At 44.3% G+C, this 27,894-nt stretch overlaps 1 protein-coding gene across 6 annotated transcripts in view; it reads right to left on the bottom strand.

The window, feature by feature from the left end:
• Window positions 1-21,056, bottom strand: part of ENOX2 (ecto-NOX disulfide-thiol exchanger 2) — a 291,185-nt gene extending 270,129 nt beyond the window's left edge. For all 6 annotated transcript variants that reach the window (XM_031944689.1, XM_031944684.1, XM_031944686.1 and 3 more), the window contains exons 1-2: window positions 20,914-21,056; window positions 20,268-20,590 (exon numbers count right to left, since the gene is read on the bottom strand). In XM_031944689.1, the coding sequence (XP_031800549.1) occupies window positions 20,268-20,490 (223 nt within the window). In that variant the 5' untranslated portion in view covers window positions 20,491-20,590; window positions 20,914-21,056. The remainder of the gene's footprint in view (window positions 1-20,267; window positions 20,591-20,913) is intronic.
• Between the last annotated feature and the right edge of the window lie 6,838 nt (window positions 21,057-27,894).

Genomic DNA, 27,894 nt, shown 5'->3' on the forward strand with positions numbered 1-27,894 from the left:
AGCGTCTGGGCCACGATCAGTAGGTGCTTGCAGATGGACTAATAGTCCTCACTCGAGAAGTTGAGCCATTTGCCCAGAGACCCTCACTGCTTCTCTCTGCCGTAAACAAAGGGGATAAACCCAGGAAGCAGAGCAGAGGAGAAAAGTCAGGGAAGATAACTCCCATTGACAGGAAAGGAACAAATCCAAGGGCCAAATTCCAATTTTTCCCCAAGTTTCCTCAGAAGGACCATTAAAACTACAGAAAAAAGGACCAAAACTGAAGGCTTTGTTGTTGCCTTCTTTTCTTTCCAAAGCAAGAAGAAGCTCAGATGGCAAACATGACTGCCACAATGTCCCATGAGGCAGTGGGAGATGGAAGCAGCAGCTTCTAGACAGATTAGCAAGAGCTGAAAGAAAAGCATCCGAGCATCCTGGGTAAAAACACAATGCTGCAATGTCTCCATTATCCTGATTGCGGGCAGCCAAACCCAAGCACAGAGCTGCCAGTGCCTTCCCAGAAACTATCATCCAACCTGACTGATCTATGCAAATGAATCTCCCTTGGTCAGGCTCTAGTCTTTTGAGTCCAAGAGACTAAAATCCCAGAGGTCGGAGATCCTAAGCTTCTAGAGCCCTCCAAGATCATTTATCCCATCTCCCGTTTCTGCAGAAATGGAAAATGAGGCCCAGGGAAGGAAAGGAAGCTGTCTGAAGCTACATACAGCAAGAACCTAGATGGAGAGTTAGGACCATCTAGTCATCTAGCTCTGACATTTGGTCTAACTCCTTTATTTGACAGATGAGGAAACTGAGGCTGAAGTCTGGAAGAGACTCGCCTGAGGTCAGCCAGACAGTAAGTGGCAGGTCTTTTGGTTCTAAATGCATTGCTCTAGCCACTGTATCATACTGCCTCTAGCAATATGAACCAAACTGGGAGCCCCTGACCAAGGCTGTGTGACAAGAAGAAAGGAGTCTCTAGATACATCTCTGTGAGGAACCAGCCACGTGACCTGGGGCCAACGCTCTCTGTAGCTATATGACCATCGCCTCTCTAAGACTCAGTTTCCCTGACTATAAAATTGGGGAAATAATCACTGCTGCCCTTCCTATCTCATGGTTGTTTGAGAGAAATCCGTCCCTATACTACAAAGCATTATGGAAATGTCAGCCATTGTTCCCAGACCTTTCTCTCCTGCTCAGGTGGGACACAGAAGGGAGCTCAGGTTTATTTCCAAAGGCCATATCAGGGGAGCATGAGCCTGGAACAGACATCCTAGCCAAGCTGGCCCCTCAGTATTGGATAGTTCAACTGTCCAGGGAGATGTTTAGTAACCGACATCTCGGTAGTGTCCCACGATACTCAGAAGGAACGCCAGACAATGGCTCCTCATCGAGAGGGGGAGGCCAGCACTACGACTATTAGTCCCAGTTTAGAGATAGGAAACCCAGGCCCAGAGAGATGAAGGGATTTGCCCGGGATCACGTGGTTAGTGAGAGTCATAAGCTTTGAACCCAGGCTTTCTTCCCTCCTAGTCCAGCACTCTCTTCACTGCCCCACCAGCTTCAATGTTTGTACAAGGCAATGGCCACACCCAAGAAATCACAAGAGTATGGACAAAGAACAATTATTAACTCTTATGTAGCAAACCCCTTTGTCCAAAAGGCCGGGCGGAGTCAGAGGGTCAACAGTCAATGCGCATTTCCTGTGTGTCGGCAACATGCTAAGTATGGGGGGGAGGGGAGAGAGCGCTCACAGCATGGAAAGAACTCAGTTCGTGTAACAGAGAATGAAGAGATGGAAGGCAATCTCAAAGGGGAAGGCACTAGCAAATTGGGGGCCTGAGAAGGGCCTTCTGGAGAAGGCAAGTCTTAAAGGAAGCTAGGGAAGCAAAGAGCCTGGAGTGAGGAACGGGAGCATCTCAAATGACAGGCTCAAGAGTGGGGCAGTCAATACAAATGCAAGGAGTCAGGAGATTGACTGTGGATTGTGAGGATCAGCAAGTAGGAGTCAAGCCAACAAGCATTTATTAAGCTCCTACTGGGTGACAAGTATGAGTCAAGCCAACAAGCATTTATTAAGCTCCTACTAGGTACTAGGCACCGTGCTCAGGGATGAAGAGAAAAAGAAAGAAAGAAAAAAAAAAAAAAAACAGTCCTTGTACTCAAGATTCTTACAATCTAAAAGGAGAGGATAGGAAATATGTAAACATCTATGTGCAAACATCACATATACAGCATAAGTTGTAGTCTACAGAGCTCATGTTGGGAAGGAGCCTTGACTCGACCATAAGCAGGCAGCAAGGCACCTTGGCCAGGGTGGGCCAGGGAATCCCACCTTTGCCATGAAGGTGTGACCCTTCATCTCTTGGGGCTGTAGAGGCTACTCTGGAGCCTGAAAGCGGCACTATTGGAAGGGGTTCCCTCATCCAGGATTTCCCTTAACAATGAGCTTCTAAAGTCCAGTCCCAATCTCAATTCCTCTCCTCCTTGCCTTTTAAAAACACCATCTGGCTTCCTTCTGCCCATGGGCGGAGAAAAAGTAGGCAAGCTTAGTGTGGAGGAGAAAGGAGCCTCAGGCTCAGCAGGAACAGCTTCAGGAACAACCATCACTGCCTCTCTCTTTCCAGAAGCTTATAGAGCGGCCTCTTCATAATAAGTCATAAAATAAGCAACATTCCAAATGGCTATCCTCATTTAAACAGCCCATGATGGGCTCAGAGAAGGCCACTGACTTGCCCACAGTCACATGGCTAAGCATTGGAGCCAGGCCTCAAAACCACTTGCCTGAATCCCACACCAAGACTCTTCCGCCCCGTCTCACTGCTTTACCAGAGTTAGTCTGGCAAGGGTTTCTGGGGGCCCTGGCCTGTCCCCATCCCTCCCCCAAGATTAGACAGCTGTCATGTGGTACATTAACATATTCATAAGGCACCCGCTGCTGCTTGGACATATTAATTGCTGGTGTCTGGTAGTAGCAAGAAGACTTGTCATGCGCTCAGCCCAAAGCCTGCCCTGCTGCAAGGATGGGGTAACTGAGGGAGCACCTGGATAGGGAGTCTCCTCCATGGCTCTCACTTGGCTAGGGCTCCCCTCAGGCCTTCCCTCCCACAGCCCGGGGGCCTGTGCTACAGACAGCCCAGCCTGGGCTCAGCTGCTGGGGGGGGGGGTGGGTTCTGTGCAGAAGAGGAGCAAACCAAAGGTTAATCAAAGACACACGTGTTCTCTGCCCAAACAGATCCAAGACACACATAGAACAGGGCTTAACCACAGAGCAAACACACCGAAATTGGATGATTCCCCTGAATTCAAAGAGCAAAATTTTTCTGCCTGGCCTCCCTTCCCAATTCTCCCCTGCCCTTTGCAGACACCAGCGTGCCCTCCCCCCCAAGCTGCCCTTTGGGCCTCCAATTCCAGCAAAGAGCTGAGTTACTGAGGGGGGTGGGGCAAAAAAGTCCCCCTCCTACCAGAGAAATATTAAGCAGAAGCAGGTATGCCCCAGGCTGTGCAGGGACCTAGAGAGATGCACCAGACTAGAAGGTGGCTCCCCGCTTGCCCTGCCCCTCGTGGCTTACCACCTTAGACTGACTCCATCTTTGGCCAGGCTCCAGGCCTGCACCTCCAAGGGCTACCACGCTTTTCCCACCAGGCATCCCTGTAGTAATCCCAAACCCAAGATGGCCAAAATAAGACTTATTGCCTTGCACTTAAACCACTTCCCATTTTCTACCAAGGACACCACTGTTTCCAAGTTGCCCAGCTCCAAAATTTTGGTATCATTCCTGACTTCTCACTCTCCCCCAGCCCATCCAATCAGCTGCAAACCTTGTCATTTCCCTTGCCCCCGCTCCTAGCCATCACTCTGAGTCATGTGCTCCCACCCTTCTCCAGGACCACTGGGCACAGGCCTCCTGATGGGCCTCCCCTCCAGCCTCCACACAGATGCCAAAGTGATTTGTTTAAAACCCAGGCCCGACTATGTCAACACCTTGTCAGTAAACTCCAGTGGCTTCCTTTTACCTCTGGGATAAAGGGAAACTGTCGGCCATTTCAAGTTCTTCACCACCTGCCTCTGATCTATCTTTATACTCGTTCTCTTCACACACTATGGGCCAACCAAACCCACCTTCTCCCTGGTCCTCCCCTGACGTTCTGTGTGCAATCTCCAGGACTCTCCACGGACTCCAGCTCTCCCTCCCCCCAAACCCACACATCCTATCCATGGCAGAGTCTTGATATTTTTCCTTTCACAACAGCTCAGGGCTATGTTTGGACCCCATTACCTCTCACCTGGACTCCAGAAATAGTCTTCTAATGGGTGTCCCTGCCTCAAGTCTCTCCCCACTCCAAGGCAATCTCCACTGTGTTGCCAAAGAGATTTGTCTAAAGTGCAGCCCTGGCCCCGACCCAAGCCTGCCTACGGGAGCAAAGATCAAGTCCTCTGTCTGGCACTTATACTTGTTTCCAGTCTGGCCCCCTCTCACGGCTCCCATGGTTCCCTCAGATCCAGCTCCACCGGCCTCCTCTCCCAAGTTCTCCAGATCCAACACTCACATCCAAGTTCCATATCTTTGTCCTGGAGGTCACCACCCACACTTGCAATATTCTCCTTCTTCACCTCTGCCCCCTGGCTCCTCTGCTTCCTTCAAGACTCATGTCAAATCTCACCCTTGGCAGACCTTAACTCGTCTCCCCGCCTTTCCCTTACAGAGTGTCACCTTCTGCTTGGAAGGTGTCACATGTGCGCATAAGTAGCTAGCTATTTACAGGCCTCCCTCATCTGGATATAAGCTCCTTGACAGCAAGGGCCATTTTAAACAAACAACAGCCGGCATTTATGTGGCCCTTTTAGGTTTGCAAAGCACTTAACAAATCTTATCTCACTTGACCTTGCCAACAACCTACAAAGGTAGGTACTATTATCATCCCCACTTTACAGATAAAAAAAAACTGAAGCGGGCAGAGGTGAAATGATTTGTCCAGGGTCACAAAGCTTACCAAAAATGTGAACCTGGGTCCATCAAATTTGAATCTAGCTCTCCCCAACTCCAGCCTTTTCTGCCTTTTTTTGGTATCCTCAATGTTAGCGCGGGATTTAATAAAGGCCTGTTGACTAAATGACTAATGACAACGAAAGCGGTGTTGTTGTGTAGGGAAAAAGAGATTGGGCCCAAATCAAAAAAGTCCCTGAACACCAAGCTCAAGAGTTTAGAGTTATTTGCCTGTGGCTAACAAAGGTTCCGAAAAGGCAATGTGACAGGCTTAATCATAAAATGGTAGAGCTTGGGAGTCATCTGGTTCAACCCCCTCATTTTACTAATGAGAAAACTATAGCCCAGGGAGAGAATAACTTGTCCCAGCTGGTCAGTGGGGCAGCTGGGCCTGGAGCTGGGGAGGTTCGGCACCTAGGCTCGTGCTTGAGAAATGTTTGTTAAGGCAAATGTTTGGCAACACAACCTATCAAGATCCACACACTTGCATAAATAATTCTACCCTTCAAATTACTCTAGTCCTCTTAGTGATTTCATGGGCCTGTTTTCTTCACATACGTGTGTGTGTGCGCGCGCGTATAAGTGTATATATGTATACACAAATATATATGATATATATAAAATACACACCTCTAGAAACATACATTCCCTTATTTATTTCACCAACCTGCATGTATTCTTATTTCTTTTTTATTTTAATACATATTTATATATTTTCTTATTTATTTCATATGCCTGTGTGTATATTTTTATATATATTTTATATAAAATGTTTTCTATTTTATGTAGAAAGATATTTGTATTTATTATACATTTATATTTATAGAGTTTTATATTTTATATTCTATATATTTACACATTTTCTTTTTTATATATAGCCTGCGTGTATTCCTTTGGGAATTTCCAGTCCTGAATCCAGCCTCCAAACATGACACCCCATCACAATGGCTCGGGGTCTGCTTCCTTCCCCTCAGTCCCTACTCCTAGCACCCAAAGGGAGCCGACAAACACTGGGCTTTCACAGAAGCCCTGCTGACACGGTAAGCAGTAAACATATTCCCTATCCTGTCTGGAAACATGAACCTTGCCCAGGCACGGCTCCTGCTTGGGCTTTGGGAGCTAGCTTTTGGCTATGTAATGTGTAAAGTAGTTAAGAAGAGATAAAGTTGTTCTTTGTGGCCCACGAGGAAAGGAAGAAAGCTGAATGGGAGAAAAAGCTGGACCAGGGTCCCTGCTAATCACTCTGCCCCTTACATGAAGTTTGAAGCTTCCCCGAAGATACCTCCCCATTAGAAGGCAGGGTTTTGGCTGAAGGATATTGAGGCTATCTCCCATGATGACCTGGGTACCTGAACCCTTCAGCATTCAGTCTTCAGACTGCCTTCTAATTTCCACTCTCCAAGGGCCTGACAAAAGAAAGACATAGCAGGAGATCAAACTGGGCCCCCTATTTGATTCAGTATTTATTAATCACCTACATATTTGCCAGAATCTCCCATTGAAAGGGTTTTTGGAGGCCTTCTATCTGCCCTAGACTTGAACAAGAACCCTTTCTCCCACATGTGCCAGGCCCTGGGGATTCAAAGGTGGAACAGCTCCTACTCTCAAGGAGCTTATACTCTCATAAACCTCTTATTATACAGGGATCTGCACACAGGGTAAAAGAGGCTCTTAGGAAACTTGCTTACTGCCCCAAAAGGAAGGAAATATGTAGCAAGAAGCAAAAGAGCACTCAGGGGGACCTTCTGCTCCCCTCCTCACCTTCCCCAGTAAGCTTATTTCCCCTAAGCTCGCCATGTAGTTTTCCAACTCTTCCTCATTACTTCCAAGCTGTTCCATTAGATCTGTACAGGTCAGTGAGCAAAGGGCCTCCCAATATGCCACCATGCTTCTCCTGCAGATCAAAGATTGAGGGTGAGAAGGCTCCCCAGAAATAAGTCCTGAGCACATCAATTTATACAGAAGTGACTCTCCAAGATCACACAAAGGTAGAATTTGAACCAGATCCTTTGCCTTTTCACCACAATACAATGCTTCCACATGAGGGGGTTTCCCTCCTTGGTTGTTAAAACCACTACACCTTTACCTCCATCACCCATTTGTACCACATATAAGTAAATAAAGGAAGGAGCAGAACTTCCCATTTCTGATAGAAAAAACTCAGAAACCAGAAGCCAGAATGGGAATAGAAATTCCCAGGCATCTGATCAACAGCCGCTCTTGCACAGTTAATGTTTAGAATGGCCTGATGGAGAGAGACAGAGTGGAGGTGAGGGCTGGAGGGGGATGGGGGTTCAGCCTAGTCTGTTTTGATCTTCTAAACTGCCCCACCAGTAAACACTTCATTTCTTTTTTTAATACATATAAATCTAATAGCCCAGCCCAGCTGGAGGAAGATTTAAGAGCCATCACACTGGGCTGAGGGTTCTGCCAAATCTCTGCGGCAAGAGACAGACAGAAACCCTGAAAAAGCTGACACTGTCATAACTCTGGCCCAAACGGGGCCCAGCGGCAGGCAAGTCAGGGACCCTGCTCCCAAAATGTGGGGAAACAGTAACAGCTAAGCCACTTCCTGCCAAACTCCACAGCTGGGGGCTACTTGCTGCCTCCATACGGGCAAATCACTGAAAACTTCACGCACTCTACAGTTGGCCAAAGTCTCCAGATAGGACTGGCCTGTCTGTTAAGGGTGTAGTCTGAGATAGAGTGGCAGTGGTGCATGTTGTTTTTCCCCTGGTCAGGGAAAGGGGGAAAGATAATAATATCCCTACAACTCTTCTCACATTTAGAGAGAGAAACAGAGACAGACAAAGACAAAGAGAGACACAGAGATGGAGAGACAGACAGAAAGCGGAGGGGGGGGGGGGAAGAGAGATAGGCAAGAAAAAGGAAAGACAAAGAGAAAGGAGAGAGAGAGACAGAAGGTGGTAGGGGAGGAAGGCAGCACAGTATAGCAGAAAGCACTGGGTTTTGTAGTCACATGAATCCCGATTGCTGCTTAACTGTGACTAAAAACTCATTTTGCATCTCTGAGCCTCAGTTTCCTCCTCTGTAAAAGGAAGTTAATGACATTCACTACTACCTTATGGAGTATTATAAAGAGGGTAATTTGGAAAACAAATATTTTTAGGGTCTTCAATGATCTTTAATGATTCAATGTTTATTTGGAAGGAGGTCACTAATGGAGGGCCCCAGAGACCTGCACCTGACCTTGGTCCCTTTGGCCTTTTCATCAATGATTTAAAGGCATAAATGACATGCTCATCGAAACTGTATCCATGCTCAATCTTCTCCCACCTCTGCTCTCAATTCTCTGGCATCTTCCACCTCAAGACCTGCAGCAGCCTTCTCGCCTCAAAGACCTCCCCAGGCCCGCTATTTCAGAAAGGTCTCAGATCATCCCCATTCACTTCTATCCCAACTCTCTTCCTGACCCCGCAGTGTTTCCTTAACTATTTCTGTCTCTTTCTCTCTCTGTCTTATTGTCATGTGGAAATGAGAAGGTCCTGGGTGCGGCTGAGGACGAGATGTGCTGCCTGGTCTCAGAGGGCAAAAGCAGTAACACAGACAGCCCAGCACAGCAAAGAGGCCTCCACTGGCTGCCGGTCAATGGGATTTTGTAGTAGGGATGGTACCTTCACGGACATAGGCAGCACTACCTGGCTAGGACGTGCCTTGCTCTCCTCCCGTTCTTTGATCTTGTAACATGTGACTCAGCAGTCTGGCCACTTCCTCCCCTAGCCTAGCTCATAATTCTTCTATCACTGTGCATAAGACAGCCATTCGGCGACACTGCAGACGCAAACTGGATCGCTCCACACACAACCTGGTGATGAGATTCTCCAAACTTTAGTCTTGGCCGGGCCTCAGTGGCCAACACACAGTCCCATCAACTGGCCCCTACTCAAAGTCATTCCAAGTTGGGAGGAGCCTCTAGAGTTTGTACACCTGGCAAATTCTTAAAGAGTCCAGGGTCACCTCCATGCCAAGATGAGGTGTCAGAACGTGACTTTAGTAGAGCATCCACCATAAAGTGACAAGGTTTGGCAATGTGTTACATCTGTGTGGTGAATTAGAATGAGGAGTTCCCATGGATTCAAGTATTTCTATGCAGCTAATTCTCTAATTTGTCTAGGCAAAAGGATCTCACTACCCCCTTCTCACTCTTAAAAAGAGCTTTTTCTCTATATGAGCTTTATGCACTGACATTTGTCATATTTAAAATTAAATGAGAATTATTATTAAGATTAATTTTGACCCTGAGGACCCCCTCAAAGGATCTTGGGGACTACTGGGCTGCTCAGGTCTCACTCAGAATTGCTGATCCAGTTCATATCTGTCTGCTGAGCTCCAGTTCCATAGCACCAACTGTCTATTAGACATCTTGAACTGGATGTCCCAAAGGCATCTTCAACTCTTGTCCAAAACAGAAGTTACCACCTTTCCCCCAAAATCCTTCCCTCACTATGTCCAAAGAGCTATCAAATTGTGCATATCCTTTGCTCCAACAGTGAATTTCCTGGGCCTGTATCCCAAAGGGATCATAAAAAGAGGAAAGAACCCACATGTGTAAAAATGTTTGTAGCAGCCCTTTTTGTAGTGGGCAAGGAACCAAGTTTCCAGTTTTCAAACTGAGTAGATGCCCATCAGTTGGGGAATGGCTGAATAAGTTATGGTATATGAATATTAAGGAATATTCTTGTTCTGTAAGAAATGATCAGCAGGATGATTTCAGAGAAGCCTGGAGAGACTTACAGGAACTGATGCTGAGTGAAGTTAGTAGAACCAAGAAAATATTGTACACAGCAACAAGAGATTATGTGATGATGAACTCTGATGGATGTGGCTCTTTTCAACAATGAGTTGACTCGGGTAACTTTCAATGATCTTGTGAAGGGGAGAACCATCTGCAGGATGGAGGACTGTGGAGACCGAGTGTAGATGACAACATAGCATTTTCACTTTTTTGTTGTCGTTTGCTCGCTTTGTTTTCTTTCTCACTTTTCCTTTTTGATCCGATTTTTCTTGTACAGCATGATAGTTGTGAAAATATGTATAGAAGAATTGCACATGTTTAACATATATTGGATTATTTGCTGTCTAAGGGAAGGGGTGGGAGGAAGGGAGGGAGAAAAAAAATTTGGAACATAAGGTTTTGCAAGGGTAAATGTTGAAAACTATCTATGCATATATTTTAAAAATAAAAAGCCTTAAAAATAAAACACAAAAACAAACAACCCAAAAATCCTTCCTTCTCCCAAAACTCCTTATTACTTTTGAAGACAGCGCCATCTTTCTAATCACTCAGGCTCAGAAACTGAGAGTCATCCTAGAATCCTCATTATCACTCACTCCACATATCCAATCTGTTGCCAGATCTTCTCTTAACTACCTTCACAACATCACATTTACATCAGGGAGTGTGCTGGCAAAATTGTTAACAACCAGCTCTCTGAGGGAGGAAAAAGACCAGGTTTCATCTGCATTAACATTTTGTCTACTACTTTTTAAAGCCTAGACAATTAGCAATACAATCAATCACATTCTGACCTGAAGCTTTCACAGAGTTCTGAGTAGTAAATAGCTCACTCTCAACTTTTAAGGAGCAGGCTCCAGCACACCCCTGGGTGACTTCTCTCCCCATTCACATAGTCTCTCCTTACCTCAAGCTTTAATTATTTCAATAGCCTGCAGATTAGTCTCTCTCCATATTAGTCTGTCTTCTAGTCATAAGACAGAGGGATCTTCTTAAAGCATTGATTTGATTATGTCACCACCCCCCACCCCACAACCTCAACCTTAGTCAATAAACTCCGGTGACTCCCTGTGAGCTCCAGGATTAAATACAAAATCCTCTGCTTCACCTTGATAGCCTTTCTTACTTTTCCAGGCTTCTTAAGGCTCTCTTCTCTCTTTTATGGCCTCCCTCACAGAAACACTGGTATTGTTTTTCTAAGAAGCCAGCTGTCTTTAGTGGGGTCTTTGCACTGACTGTTCCTCAGGTACAGAATGTCTTCACCTCTGCCTCCTGACTTCACTAGCTTCCTTCAAGGGTCAGCTCGGATCCCACATTTTGTAGGAGGCCTTTCCTAACTCCACCACTGCCACAGCTTTTCCCCGAGATTGCTCCTTTTCCCCTTGGAGATATCTTGGGTGTGCAAGGTCATGTGCATGTTATCTCCCTCATTGGAAGGTGAGCTCCCCAAGAGAAGGGATTGCTTTTTGACTCTCTTTGTATCCCCATTGCTTGGCACTGGGCCCAACACTCCATAAATGGTTGTTGGTGAGGATGTCAATAAAAAAATAAGATAACTGAAGAAGATAAATGGCATCCTCAACAATGACAGCTAAGTTGAACGGAAGGGAGGTCTTTAAGGGAAAATGATCACGTGTTCTTTATTGGACATACCGAGTTGGAAATGCGTGCAAGTCATTCAATGGGAAATGTCTACTGGACATTGGTGGTAAAGTTGCATTGAAGCTAAGGAGGGAGACTAGCCATGGATAGAAAGATCAGAGCATCATCTGCATGGATAGTCTCATGGTTAGCATTTCTTGGGACAGTACAGGTGTACTTGGGTCCGTGGGAATATCCATTGTCACAAATCTTATGGGTCGTGGCTACTCTGTGGGGCACAGAACCAGAATTCGGAGCAAGAGGGCAATACCTGTCAGTGACAAGGAACAGGGATTGTGAACGTGTGAGGGATGGCCCTGGGAAATAAGGGGAGATAATAATTCTTTAGTCAACCATTACCAGAGGGTGAAATCACTCCAAGCTGCAAAAGATTATTATGCCAAACTCAGGGCACAGCCTGTTTGTTGGGCCTTAGCTCTGGGAGATAGAGTATCTCCAAAATATCTGGACAGTCTTCACAACCTACCCTTTAAGATAGGCACTGCTACTATCAGTATTTCGCAGATGAGGAAATTGAGGTAAACAGAGGTTAAATGCCCAGGGTGTCACAACTTGTCTCTGAGGCCATATGTGAACTCAGATCTTCCTGACTCCAGATGTACCACTCTACCCACTGCACTACCTAGGTACCGCTAAAGGTTCAGGAAATAGCCTTAAGGGTTGCCACAGATAATGGATATGGGCATGGATAAAAATTCAGCAAAGGCAACGGGAAGAGAGAGAACCAAGAGTGATACAAAAAAGACACAGAAGCAGAGTATTCAGGATGAGATGATTAAGTGTGTCAAATGAGTGTCAAATGCTACAGAGGGGTCAAGCAGCATAAGAACTGAGAAAAGACCATTCAATTGGTCAATTAAGAGATCATCGGTACCAGTGGAGAGCAGTCACAGTTGACTGATAGGGTCAGAAGTCAGATTTTAGAGGAATTGTGGATATAGAAGAGAGTAAGAGGAAAGGAAGTGGAAGCACGGACTATATATAGTCGTTTCCTCGCCTCTCCCAAGACATCATCGTGGAAGTGACAGCCAATGCACTTGATAATGGAGTCAAGATCCAAAAGGATCTCAGTAGGCTAGAAATAACATTGTTCTAAATCTAATAAGGTGATTTTGGGGAGCTTGAACCAGACCTGTGATTTCACTGGTGTGAGGAAATACCCTCTACCAAAGCAACTCGGCACCTACTCTAACTCCTAGTCTTAGAGAGTCACCAGGAGCTCTGGCCCCGAGAGGTTAAACAAATTACCCAGTGTCAGGAAGTCAATATATGTCAGAGGTAAAGACCCAGGCCAAGATCTTACTGGCTCTGATGCCAACTCTCTATCGACTGTTGCTTTTCAAGATGAAATTTAATAGAGATAAATGTCAAGTCTAACACTTGAGCTCAAAATCTCAACTTTAGAAATACAAAATAAAGGTAGAAGAGCTTCAAAGGAGTTCATCGAAAAAAAGCTCTAGGGATTTTAGTTGACTATGAACTCAATATGAGTCAACCATGTGATTTGACTGTTCAGTCATCAGTAGAACATGACTTTTTTTTTTTTAATCACTTTTTATTGACAGAACCCATGCCTGGGTAATTTTTTTTTTTAAACTATGAGCTCCACAAGGGCAGGGATTTGTCCTTTGACTTTCTTTGTATCTCTGGCACTTAATACAATTGGTCTGGTTGTATGTACTCTCAGCCTTGATCAAATGATATCTAGAGTACTGTGCACAGTTCTAGCACCACATTTTAGGAAAGACACTGGTAACTTGGAAGTTTTCAATGGAAGGAGATCAAGAAGGGATCATGTGGGGCAGCTGGGTGGTGCAGTGGCTAGAGCACCAGCCCTGAAGTCAGGAGGAACAGAGTTCAAATCTGACCTCGGACACTTAACACTTCCTGGCTGTGTGACCCTGGGCAGAGGAGAACAAGGGATCTCTGCAAGAAGTGTTATGGAGGTAGACATGACTAAATTGGACTGATTAGAAATGGAGTGTGAGGGACATTGAGGAACAGGACGACACCTAGAATTTGAACCTTGGAAACTAGCAGAGAGAATAGGGCTGGATACCAGAGTCATCTGCATACAGATGATGAGATCACAAAGTACAATGATCTCAAAAAGTGGTGGATTTTCAGGTCAAAGCTGGTTGTCTGCTTGCTAGGGACATTATCAAGGGGCGTCCTCTTCAAAAACAAATAAATTTCTGTGATTTCATGAAAAATGAGTACATTTATAAAGGGAAATCTACTCTCTGCAGTTGTGATCCTGTATGTAGTGTGTTATCATAATGCCACAAATATAGTATAGGTTCGCTCTATAGTCTATAAATAGGGTTACCAGTTGAATTTACCAAGATTATCCCTAAGGACAGACTGCCAGAAAAATATATCTACGTGACACTAAAAAATAAATTAACCCACAACATTAGTTCCCAAGAGATACATTCGATTCTATCACAGATTTCTGTAGCTCTCAGCTAAATCCCCTTCCTAGAGAATTGAAAAACACAACAGCACACAACTCTGTTCCAGTTCCGATCCATGAAGTGCTAGGTACAACATGCCCTACGTTGTTTGAAGAGTTAATTTTGGTAGGGTTTTTTGTTAGTTCAACAGGAACCAAGACTCTACAGAAATCCTGACTTCTTGAAATGGCCAACCCCTCTATGTATATCCTTGATCCCATTTCCTCACAGCCTGCAGACTTCTCTCTCCAGCATTCTCCCTGTCTCTCTCTAACCTCCAAACTCTCCCTACTTAGTTTCTTTCATGGCTACCTATAGAGATGTCTATATCTCTCCCCTGTCCTTAGAACAAAACCTCACTTGATTTGAATAGTTCCACTAGATATCATGCTATATTTCTCCTGTCCCACTCTTAAAACTCCTTGAGAAGGCCATTTAAACAAGGCACTCCCATTTCCTTTCTTCTCACTCACCTCTAAACCCTCTGTAATCAGGCTTCTGAAACTCAGCATTCTACAGACACTGCTCTCTCCAGAGTCAACAACGATCTCTTCATTGCCAAAGCTAACGGTCTTTTCTTCATCCTCATCCTTCCTGACCTCTCTGCAGCCCATAACACATTGATCACCTTCTCCCCATGGGTACTCTCTCTTCTCAAAGCTTTTATGATGGCACCTTCCCCCACCTGTCCAACTGCTTCTTGGCAGTTTCCTCTGCTGAATCTTTGTCCAACTCTTGCTAAATGGGGATGTTCCCCAAAGCTCTGTCCTAGGCCTTCTTCTCCCTCTATATACCAAGGTAAATCATCAAACTGTAACCCACTACCTACCTCTTTCTGTACAGCCCAAGAGCTGAGTGACAAACCACTCTTACAAAAACAAGCAGAGGGACAGATTTGGCTTAAAAGTGATAGTTTGCCCATCCCTCATCTATACCACCTCCTTAGGTAATATCATTCATTCTCATGAGTTCAACTATCATCTCTGGACTTCCCATGGATTCAAGTATCTTTATGCAGCTAATTCTCTAACCTGTCTAGGTGAAAGTATCTCACTACCCCCTTCTCATTCTTAAAAAGAGCTTTTCTCTATGTGAGCTTTATGCACTGACATTTATCATATTTAAAATTAAAATGAGAATTATTATTAAGGTTATCTAGTTCAGATTTTTGCTGGAATAGGTGTTTGAGTGCCAAGGGGTCTGGCTCTGATCAGAAAGCCCTCTTGGCAAGAGATCCAGAGCTCATTCTCTTTCCCCCAAACACAACCATCTTCCTGACTTTCCAATTTTTACTAAGGGCACTACTGTCCTTCTAGTCATGCAGGTTCCAAACCTCACCTTCATTCTCCATTCTTCAGTTTCTCCTACCACATCTAGCCCATCACATGCCAAGTCTTGCCAATTCTATGGCCCACGATCTCTCACATCTACTTCCTGCTCCCCACTCTTGAAGGCCCCAGGGCCTTCAGTGCCTCTCACTGGCTAAGTACTACAAAAGCCTTCTAAATGATCCCCTACCTCCCATCTCTCCCCTCATCTTCTACCCCACTGCAAGTGATATTACTAAAACACAGGTTTTCTCACTCCACAGCTCGGTAAACTATAGTGGTCCCCAAGATCACAAAGGGGATCTTTTATGTTTGACACTTAAAGTCCCTTCTAACATGGGTCCAAGCCACCTTTACAGCCTTAGTAATACACATACACATAATGTATAATATATATATATATATATAAAATACATATAATATATACACATAATATATATATATATATGATACATATATAAGTCCATTATGGTTCAGTCAAGGTGGCCTTCCTCAAACCATTTCCATGGCACTGCACAGGATACTACCGCTTACACAATACTTTTCTAGATTCCAGTCTCCCCCCAGTACCAATGTCTTCCTCCTGAAGTGACCTTGGATTGATTTAAACAAATTTCCATATTTGTCATATTGTACAAGAAGAATCACACCAAAAGGGAAAAACACATGAATGAAAAAGCAAACAAGCAAAAAGAACGTGAAAATACCATACTTCAATCCACATTCAATCTCCATAGTTCTCTCTCTGGGTGTGACTGACAAGTCTATTGGAATTGTCTTGATCACTACATTTCCGAGAAGATCTAAGTCTATCATAGTTGATCATCATGTAATCTTGCTATTATTCTGTACAATGTTCTCCTGGTTCTGCTCATTTCACTCAGCATCAGTTCATATAAGTCTTTCTAGGCTTTTCTGAAATCAACCTGCTCATCTGCACAATGATATTCCATTACATTCCTATACCACGACTTATTCAGTCATTCTGCAATTTATGGGCACTTGGATTGATTTTGTATATAATTAAATGTGTACCAAACAAAACCAATGCAACCAAGACTATAAGGAAAGCACAAAGCTAGGAAACAATCATAACAAGTGTCTCTGATAAAGACCTCATTTCTCAAATATATAGAGAGCTGAGTAAAACTTATAAGAATATAACCCATTCCCCAGTTGATAAATGGTCAAGGTATATGAACAGGCACTTTTCATATGAAGAAATCAGTCATCTGTAGGCATATGAAGAGCTCTAAATCACTTTTGATTAGAGAAATACAAATTAAAACAATTTTGAGCACTAATTCATACCTCCCACATTGGCTAAGATAGCAAAAATAGAAAATGATAAATGTTGGAAGGGATGTGGGAAAACTGGAACATTAATACATCGTTGGTGGAGTTGTGAATTGATTCAACCATTCTGGGGAGTAATCTGGAACTATGCCCAAAGGGCTATAAAACTGTGTATGCCCTTTGATCCAGCAATACCACTACTAAGTCTGTATCACAAAGAAATCGCTCACAAAAGAAAATGCTATCCACATCCAGATAAAAAACTGAGGGATTCTAAATGCAGATTAAAGCATATTTTTCCACTTATTTTATTCTTTTTCATATTTTTTTCCTTTTGATTTGTTTCTTCTTTCACAACTGTGACCAATATGAAAATATGTTTTATATGATAGCACAACATGTAGAACCTATATCAAATTGTATACCATTTTAGGAAGATGAGAGGGAGGAAAATAAAAAAACTCAAAATCTTATAAAAATGAATGCTAAAAATTGTCTTGACAATTGAGAAAAAGATAAAATAATGTTTAAATATTTATTATTATAAATAACATTTATAATAATTTGATAATAATATTTTAAAAATAATTTTATGTGCACATGCTGTCAACACAGACAGAACCTAAGTTTGGGAACTTTGGGGGGGGGTAATCTTTGTGTCTGTTCTTTATATCTAGCATACTGCCTAGTGAGGTAAGCACTTAAGTTTGGTGACTACACAACCAACTCTCCTTGCTGTTGGTCTCCATCACATTTGTACACAAGTCCCATTTCCTTTTAGTCTTTCAACTGCCCCACCAGGGGCACTAATTTTGCAGAGGAGTAAACTGAGGCTCAGAGAGGTTACGGTAACCCAGTGGGAACTTGAATCCATGTCGCCTGCTTTCTAGTACAATGACCTTCCCTCTGCCACAACGCCTCCTTGGAGTTCTGTGTTCAAGGAAGTGATAGTCAATTGGGAATGAGAGAATACTTAACACACCAGTCATGATTTGATTTTTATTATGGAGCATAGGAGAGGTCCCAACAAAGAAGGATCATGGATTTCAAATTAGAATACTTCTAAGGTCCCTTCTAATCCAATCCTCTCTTTTTACAATGGAAGAGACTGAGGCTCAAGGAGATTAGGTGACTTTCCCAAAGTTACACAAGTACTAAGGGGAAGCATCCAGACTTGAACCCAGTCATCTGACTCCAAATCCAGGACTTTCTGCCCTGCAGGGAGGCATGGAGAATCCAGCACCTGCTGGGCCTTGAAAGATGGACAGGATTTCCATATAGAAAGACAATCATGTTGTGTGTGTGGGGAGGGGAATTCAAAACATCTGGATATGGCCCATATAATATGCCAGATTTTCTAGATCAAAATGAGTTTGTCTTTAACATAGCTGCATCCCAATTCAAGTAGCAGAAGCAGCAAGATCCTCTCCCTCTTGTTCTCCCTCTCCCTTCCCTTTGCCACAGCGTGAAGCCTAGAACAAACGAGAAGAATGCTACTAGTAACAGGCTACTGGAGTTTCAGAAAAAAACACATTTGGGCTGTCAAAAAGAACACTAATATTATAACATACAAACATGGGTATTAACCATAAAAAAAGGACACAGTATCCTCAAGTCATTCATTCTGGGAACAGAGGACAATTTGTGGAGGACACAGTTGGAGTAGGGGGAGGGTTTAGGATGCAGCTTTGCATCAAGGGAAGTAATATAAAATAATTGAGAGGAGAGACTCAGGCCACACTATGAAAGCTTAAGATTCCGGCCTGAGGAATTTAAATTTTGTTCCAGAAGCTACAGGAAACCAAGCAAAGCTTTTGATTGGGGGGGGGGGGAAGGGGTGACCTGATCATACTTGTGCCTTAGGAAGATGGTTTTAACAGCTATAGGGAAGGTAGGTTGGAGAGGAGACAGACTTGGGATAATAGTGGTGAAAGCTAACAAAGGCCAATCCTAGAAGGATTGCAGTGGGGGGGGGGGGGGTTGTTACATGTGACTGAGATAGAATCCCCAAGAAAAAATTTGTAACTCAGAAAATATGGAGTGTGAGGGCAGATTTCCAGGTGATTCCAAGGTTACGAACTTGGTGCCCAACAGCAAGCATAATTATGTTCTCAATAGAAACAGAAATTTGGAGGAGGGGGACTAAATAATGAATTCTGTTTTAAGCATGGTGAATTTGAGGTGCCTGTGGGGTTTCTTGGTAATACGGTCAGGGAAGAAATGGACATAAAGATGTAAGAGTTATCTGCATAGAAATAATTGAACCCACGGGAGCTTATGCAAACACCAAGTAAAGGGGAATATAGAGATGCAAGGAAAGCCCACCCACTTAGACAAATTTCTCAAATTGTTGGATGGAAAGTAGATAATGGTTTAGAAAAGAAGACTGAGAAAGAAGTTAGAAGTGTATGGGGAAAAACAAAGAGATGGCAGTGATGTAACACAAAGAAAAACAAAGTATTGGGTGAAGGACCTAGAAAGAGTCATTGGATTTACCAGTTAAGATATAGTTGGTAACCATGGAGAGAGCACTTTCAATTGAATTGTAGGGTTGGAAGCCAGATTGCTAGTGGATGAGAAGCGCATAATAGGACGTAAGAAGCAAAGAGTGTAGATGAATATTACTAAGCATGAACAGGGATCAGCAGAACAGGGATTCACATAATTTGGGAGCAGAAAGAGTCTTCGGTGGCCATTTAGTGCAACCCATTAGAATATATTTGGGCTAGTCAGCCACAGAGTCAAGGGTCAGGGCTTTGAACAGAAGCAAGTGAGGCTAGGGCAAAGGTGATGCCCTGGAAGAAGGAATGAATGGAGCAGATGGCTCAGTGTATACAAAGAATAGGTTTAGGACTAGGAGAAGTGAGACAGAGGGAGAAATAGGAGGAGCAAAGGGTATGGTCACTGAACAGAATTTCAGAATTCAGAATAATGGAGGTAATTGAGCTATGGGGTGAGTGATGGCGAGATCCAAGGTTACGAGGTCCATCCCTGCAAATGTTGAAGTGGAGTGAGAATGCAGGTCACCAGATACGGGCATGTTAAGAGTGTCTGAGAGAAAACAAATGCAAATATTGACTTTCCAGAGTAGGAGAGTAAGGAGTTGAGGTGAGAAGGAAAAGTAAGCCAGATACTGAATAGAAGAAAGACAAAGGAGGAAGAGCAGCCTGTAGCCTGTCCCATAAGTATAGACTGCAGAATGACAGGGAGAGAAGACAGGTTTGAAGTGGCAGTAAAGAAACAAAAAAAAGTAAGTTTTTATCTGCTGTTTGGTGGGAGCTGGGTTTCCCTGAGCACAAGATAGAAAGAAGCGAGAGAGGAAAAGACCGAGGGTGAAGAGGATTGTTTTGGGGACGGATAGAACTTGAGGAAGCACAATGGAAGAGGGGGGATAGCAATAGCTAAAAAGTATCAGAGTTGTGGCACTAGAATCAGGAGCTTCACATTCCAGGTCCAAGACACATCAACCAACTGTGTGACTTTGGGCAAGTCTGGGGGTTCCTCTGGGCGCCACTGGCCCCCACGGTCTCTGAGGACCTTCCCAGCTGTTATGTTCTGGGCTTCCGACACGTGGTGTGTGTGGGGGGGGGGGGAGCGGGAGGGAAGTACTAGAGGCTGCCCCCGCCTCCTCGTAGGCGCACGTGGGCAAAGGAGGGAGGGGCAGTGTAGAACAACGTTCCCTCCCCTCATCTCCCTCAGCGCGAAAAGGGGGCGGGGCAAGAAGAGCGGGGAAAAGCCCGGAAGCCCCTCCCACCTGGCCCCAAAGGTCGCGAGTCCTTCCCTCAGTCCCCGGACTGACCTCCAGAGCTCCGGCCTTCGAACAGATAGCCCTTGTACATCTGCGGCGACAAGGGGAGGCCCGACAGTTGGTGGGCGGCCTGCGGCCCCGACGTTCTGACCCCGCCGGCGGCCGCCCGAAGACCCGGGCTCGGTTCGAGCCACTCTAGGTTCCTTTGCTCGGCCCCGGCCCCGGCCGTTACCGCCGCCTCCCCGGGCCCGCTAGCCGCTTCCGCGTCTGCCATTGGCCGCTGGTCACTAGGGAAGCCGAGGCTCTTCGCTACCGCCCCCTGGGAAGTGTAGTTCTCCGGGGCGCGAGAGGCAGAACTTTCCGAGCACTCCGGCCTGGAGATTGGTGGAGAAGCATCTACTTAGCAGGGAGGATTTCGGGAGATGAAGTCGGCCCCACGTTAGGGAATCCTGTCCCTATTCCACTTCCCTTCGGAGAGACCAGAGTGTCAAAAGACGTTCTGGGTATTGTAGTTTTAGCTCTCGTTTCCTAGTAAACAGAGACCGTGTGTCTGGTTGCTTGGAAAGAGCGGGAATAAAGATTCACATTTCTTTAAGTGCTTTCCCGTTAGGTGACTTGACAAAGAAGAACGCAGAGGCTTTCTTCCTCCCCCCCCCCTCACAGCAAACGAGTGTATCCCAGATCTGCCATTTACTACCTGCATAATCTTGGGCAAACCGCTTCCCTTTTCAGCCTCAGTTTCCTCAAATGTCAAATAAGGGGGGTGGGTTGAGCTATTTCGCCATGTCTCTTGGCTCGGACTCCTCTACTACACTCAGTCACCATCTCAGTTCTGGTAGATCCTCAGCACCTCTGGCTTTTGCCACAGCTGCCTAAATACTCTCCCCCCCAACGAGTCCATTCTAATCAGATGCAAAATAATCTACTTTAAAGGGAAATCTGACCAGGTGATTCTCTTATCCAATCAACTCTGCGGCTTCCAGTTGCCTCTAGGACAAAACAGAAACTCTTCTGTTAAACTACCATAACCCCTCCCGGGCACTCTGGAATCCATCCAAATTGACCTGTCGGTTGGATACTCTTTCTCACTTCTGCCTTTCCACTGGCAGTCTGCCAAGCCTGGAATGAACTCGCTCTTTCTTTCCACACCTCTCTTCCTGTAAGACCGAACTCAAACCCCACCTTGTGCTTGAGGAAGAACAAATGACCTTTCCGAAACCCCTCAACTGCAGGTACCCTCCCGCCCAGCTGTGTTTCATTTAACCATTTCAATTCCTTTTCTCCCAACGAGAAGAACGATGAAAAAACTTCCCCAACACTGCTGTTTCTTCCAGTCTTTCCACGTGCTCTTCTGCCTTTTTTTTTTTTTTTTTTTTTTTTTTTTTGCTCTCTTATCCTTTGTTCCTCTCCCAGAAACTTAACCCTAAACTTGTTATGCGTTCTAGTGAAGATCATACAGCCTTTGGAAATCCTTCCAGATGTTTCCCCCCCTTCTCCTCTCCTTTCTGAACTTTTAGCATATATTACTCTCACGCACTCTCTCTACCTTCCAGTCAAAGTGGCCTCCAAAATGTTGGCCCATAAAATACCTTCCATTTCCCAATTATGCCTTTGCCCCATGCCAGGAGACTCCTCTCTATTAACCTCTGCCTTTTAGACTCCCTTGCTTCCTCTTACAAAAATCCTTCCTGATGCCCACCAGTTGCTATTCCTCCCTCCCACCTATCCGTGGAAGGCATCATAGGATTTACAGCCTGAAGGGGCCTCAGAGCTCATACCTCGTTTAACCCTCTCATTTTACAAAAGGAGAAACTGAGGCCCAGAGAGGTGAAGGGAGTTTTCCAAATTCACATAGGTAGTAGATGATTGAGTACATAATAAAGGTTTGTTCATGAACAAATGTGTCACATGGGGGACTTGAACCCAGGTCTTCTAACTCCTGAGACCAATAATCTTTCCAAAGTCAAAATCACATTTTGTTTACTTCAATTTGCACCTCTCTGGAACAAACATACATTCAGCCAGATAAATTATGGACAGATGGACAGATGGGGAAACTGAAGCCACCAAGAGGAGGAAATTTGTCCATTTGATTCCACCCTGTTAGCTAAAAGCAACGTCAGTATTCAAAACCAAATACGTGGTCCCATGTTCAGGGCCCTTGCAGTGATGTCACACAGCCTCAGCTTTCCCTTATGTCAGCTATGGTCTATTGGTCTCCTGTTGACATCGACGGACTCTGAGTCAGCATACTGGGTGAACCCCTTAGAGTAAGCTTATGGGAGGACATGGATGCTGATGGAATCAACATTTAGAACTCAAAAGGACCTCGGAAGCCATCTAATCCAACATTTCATGTATATATGCATGAGGACTTCAAGCTCATTGGCAAGTGGCCAAGATCACCCAGATGATTCTGACAATAGCAGAACTGAGGTCTGAACCTAATGCCTGGACTTCAGAAGTCACATAGAGGGGCCAGAATGAGAAGGAAATACCTACAATGCCCATATTGAGGAGATCTCACACACACCTTGGCACATTGTAGATGTGAGGGAGGAAGGAATGAGGAGATATGTTTTTCTAAAAAAGCTAAGAAAGCTATTCACCTGACAACTTCAAAATGCATTTATTTGTTCATGAAATGAGCACCCTGTGGCAGACCCTAAACTGGACTCTGGGCAGGACAGAAAGAACCTGTAAGTAAGCTTTTTTCTGTTTCTGGAGCAAACTCAGAAAGCCCTCAGGAACTACATTCTCCAAGGTCTATTTGATTGGTAGGCATAATTACAGAAGCCTGGAAACTCACGTCAGGCAGTGTGTCTTGTCCAAGGTCACATGGCTAGTAAGTGTCCACTATCTGAGGTGAAATTTGAATTCAGGTTCTCCTGACTCTGGGGCTGATGTTCTAACCACTGTATCACCTAACTGACCCCCTCTTCTTTTTCTTTTAAAAAATATTTATTATAAAGAATAACTCTCTGTGGAAGGAAGATTATTTTTATAATTACAATTTAAAAAGCGTATTACACTGTTAAAAATTAGCCAGAGTAGATTAAAAGTAAAGCTAGCCATTTTGTTCTCTCTCTCTCTCTCTCTCTCTCTCTCTCTCTCTCTCTCTCTCCCATCCTCTTTGCTTAGTCCTTCTCTTTTTATACTCTCTTAGATATTCCTGATTTATTCCCAGATCAACTCTTACCTCTTTGCTGATGACCCCCCCCCCAGATATGGATCACTTTCTCATAGCCTCCTTTTCCTTTTCCCTTTCCAGAACCAGAGCTTCTCTCTTTCTGCTAATGACCCCTCCTTTCATCTAGAACCTGAAAAGTTCTGAGTTATATTAAGCTTTTCCCTCCATGCAACCCCTCACAATGAGGTTCTTGACCTACGGTCCACAGGACTCCAGACAGGGGAAAATATCACATCTTTATTTTCATTAGCCTCTAATTGAAATCTAGCATTTCTTTCAAATATTTAAAAGAAATAATTTAAAATATTTTTAATTATTTAAAAACTCTGAGAAGGGAACCATTGAGGAGAAGCTTCATCAGAAGGCTCCATGATACAGCTGAATTTCAGAACTTTTGCCCCACAGTCAGCTCTCCCAAATTGGGGCAGATTTTGTGGTGTCCACTTAAGTCTTGGTCACTGATTAGGCTTCAGTGGATGATTTGGTTAGAATTTTGTCTGGGACTAGGTTAAATGGCTCACACCATCTCAGGTTAGAATTCAGTGCCAGACAGGGGTTAAAGATTTAATGTGATTAAGAGTTCTGGCAAGCTGCTCAGAAGGGGCCCTTCCCGTGTGAGAAGAAAGGGAGCACAGGGATAGAAAAATCAGCCAGAGGGACTGATGAATCTGTGTATGATCACTGAGCAACAAAGGAATTTGCTCAATCTCTGGGTCCATTCTTCAGGATGATTAGGATCTTCTAAGGTGACTAAGGTCTGCTTATCCAAAGTTGATCCCAATCCTCTTTGTCCTCCTCTGTGAGCTCGTGGGTACATGCGCATGTGTGTGCATGTACGTACACACACACACACACACACACACACATACACGAGCCCCCCCTCCCAAAGTACTTCTAAGCTTTTAAAGCCTGTTTTGTGTTTAATCTATCCAAATTTATGCTCATAAACCCCCATTCCCCTCCAAATTTCTTTCTGAAAAGAACAAGTCATTTTGCTGTCAATTATTGCCAATTATGTGACATCACTTTGGTAGTGGTGAAAATGGGATAATTTGCCAAGAATAGAAAAGTGGGGTATGATCAGGAAAATGCATTAACAGCAAACACTCTCAATGCGCATGGCCCAAACTAAACCAGTAACCCCCCTCCCACTTCCGGGTATGGAAAATGTGAGAATGGCCCCTTGGCCTAGAGAGCAGGACATGGTAGATTAATAATTTGCCTCTTGGATTACAAGAAACAGCCCTGAATTTTAATGCCTGGATCGTCAAGCTTTTTGTCTCATGGGTCACTGAGAGATCAGGAATCTGCTGCTTCGTGGATGAGCACAATCTCCAGAGAGTAGAATAGTGCGCCATGGAGTCAGGCCCAAGTCAGGCAGAACTCATGCCTGAATGGTAGCTGTTCCCTCCGTTATGCAGTGCTACAGAAGGAGAGAGAGAAACCCTTACTTTCAACAAACTGGGCCAAGATGAGCCATATGCACAGGGGAAGTGGCCCCCTGGGGCCATTATCTCTCCCCTCCTCTCATCTTCTTCCCAGCATTCCTTCTGGAAGAGAAAAAAAAGAAAAGGAAAAGGAAAAAAAAAACCTCCCACCTTAGAAACATCCCCATGAGCATGATAGCCTCCTGGGACAGGCAGAATGTCTTTGCTACCAAAGACACGTGGGATGCTAGGAGACAGGAGAAGCTGCTTACAATGTATGAAGGCTCCACTTAAGCCACTCAGGCCAGGGCTCCCCTGAGTCTCAGTCTTCTCTTCGCTAAAATGGAACCAGGGAATTGGGGATTTTGTTTGGTTTTCTTTTTCTTGCTTTCATTTCAGGAAAAGGAGGGGCTTGAGTTGAGATTACCAAAAATGGAAAAAGAAGGTCATTGAAGCATTTTAATCAATGCATAGAAGAGAACAGAACAGAGATCAGTCAGTCACAGAGAAGAGCAAGACAGCTTTGAAACTAACATGTTGAATATTAGAAAAGCAAACTGTACTTAATAGAAATTCACAGCTTCTTAATCACTGCTTTTTTCTCCGTTAAGTTAGCTAGGTGGTGCAGTGGATAGAGTGCCAGGCCTGAGTTCAAATGCCACTTCTGACACTTGCTAGCTGTATGACTCTGAGTGAGTCACTTAACCTTTGCCTACCTCAGTTTCTTCAATGATAAAGTGGAGGTGATAACAGCACCTACCTCACATGAGAGAATACTTATAAAAGTGCTTAGCACAGTACCTGGCAAATCATAGTGTTCCCCCATTCAATCAAGGAGGAGGGGTGACAACCCTCCTTCCCTCCATCTTACAGAGGAAAAAACTGAGGCCACACAAGGAAATGACTTACCCAGTGGCACACAGCTAGTGTGTATACACACACACACACACACACACACGTGTGTGTGTGTGTGTATTTCATATATATATGTACCAACTGAATTCTGCTATTACTACCTTGAGAAGCTCAAATCAATGCCTTGCTGGAGCTTTATCATATCATTCGATTTCTTAATTGTCCCTAACAGTGATCTTATTCCCATAGCATGATTTTTATCCCATTATAAATAGCCATATAAATAATCCCAAATAAATCCCATATCCTCACTGCCAGGATTTCATTAGCTCTTAAGGGTTGGCGATTCATTTTTCACAATTTAATAACCATTCTACTTCTAGAGATTATGATTACCCTCTCCTGGATAAAATGATATTATTCAACTAGTAAATGTATAAGAGAGAATTCAAAGCTAGGTCTTGCTGGCTGTCTATCTGGTGACAGTTCCATTTCCCACATACTCACTAGCTTGTCTCTTTGGTTACTTCTTCCTGTGTCGGTCCCACAGTCTCTGAATATCTTGTGACCCATGACACAAGTACCCGGGAGAGTACAGGGAAGGCCTCATAACATGTTGTTGGGGTCACTGTTATAATTAACTTTGCGATACTAAGCTAGCACTGGCCAGCCTTTTGGTATAAGAAGTATAATATAGATTGCCGGATTTACAAAGCTCTCTCCATATAAAAGCCCTATAGTATTTTCAATATAAGAATCTGGAAGGGGTTAATCAGTGGAGTTCCTCGATCAACATGGTGAGGTTATGGGGAGGTGAGCCTTTGTTCGAGACTTGGATTGCATCTCCCTATGGAGGGCAGAGACTTGTCCGTTTGTCTTTGGAGACGATGTAAGATGAATTGGTTAGCTAATTCGGTAGTGGATCATGGCTCGTCTTTGTTCTGGGCCCATAAAAAAGGAGGAGGAGGAGGAGGTCAGTTGTAGAGTCAACCTTTCCCCCATTCTAAAGGCTGAACAGAGAACAGCGGGAGCAAGAAAAGAAATGGGAAATCAGGAAAAGATTGTGCACGGACACAAATTCCCTGACTGTTGTTGTTATTCTCTCATGTCTGACTCTTTTTGACCCCATGGACTTGTCCTTGGAGTTTTCTTGATAAAGATACTGGAATGGTATTTCCTTTTCCAGTGTGTCCCCATTTTACAGACGAAGAGCTGAGGCAAATAGGGGGTAAGTGAGTTGCCCAGGATTACATAGCTAGTAAGTATCTAAGGGCAGATCTGAACTCAAATCTTCCTGACTCTAGATCTGGTGCACTCTAGATCCACTCTACCCCCTCTGATAGCCACCTTGGGACAGAGGCACATGACAGTTACCTGTGTTCTCACTTACGTATCCCAAGATTGTTCCTGGACTCCAAGTTTCTGGTCTCAGTCTTGCAGAGGTAGTGGCTTAATCTCTAAGTGCAAGAGATAACAGCTATGAAGAAGGGAATCATGTGGCCAAGTGGTGCGAGTTTCAGAACCCCAGCCTCCTGGCCATAAGAAATGAGAGTTCCTGGGTAACCCAAGCCTTGGAGATTTGAGCATTCAGACATCTTCTTTTCTAAAGAGAGAAATGGAATTGCTGGACAGCAACAGTTTCTTGGAAAGACAAAAGTATCCCTATCACAGAATCTCATTCTAGTGAGGATAAGAGGATCACACATGTGGACCCCAGTGCCAGAGGAACACAAAGGAACTAGGGCTAAGACCCAGAGGAAGCAGAAACCCTGGATTTTGCATTCCTCTACTGTGGTGAATTATTTGTATGGTGAAGTTTTTATGGAAATGGCCACACCTCTCTAGTAATTCTTAATTTGTTTCCCTTCTGAGGGAAGTACAGACTACAGGGAGGTGCCACTCCAGCATCTTTGCCAAGAAAACCCCAAATGAGGTCACAGAGAGCTGGACATAAATGAACAACAATTATCTTGGATATATATATATATATATATATATATATATATATGTCAGCAACTTATCAGGGACATTTTATACAAGGATTTTCCCACTTGACAGTTTCTCTGTTCATTCTGGCTATAATGATTTTGTTTGCATAAAAGTTGTTCAGTTTTTTTTTTGGTAATTATGGTTCAATGGAAAGACCATTTGATATAGACTGAGAAGGCCTCATTTTGAATCCCAACTCTGCTACTTTCTTCCTATG

Source organism: Sarcophilus harrisii, chromosome X (genome assembly GCF_902635505.1).
Source record: "Sarcophilus harrisii chromosome X, mSarHar1.11, whole genome shotgun sequence".
NCBI lineage: Eukaryota > Metazoa > Chordata > Mammalia > Dasyuromorphia > Dasyuridae > Sarcophilus > Sarcophilus harrisii.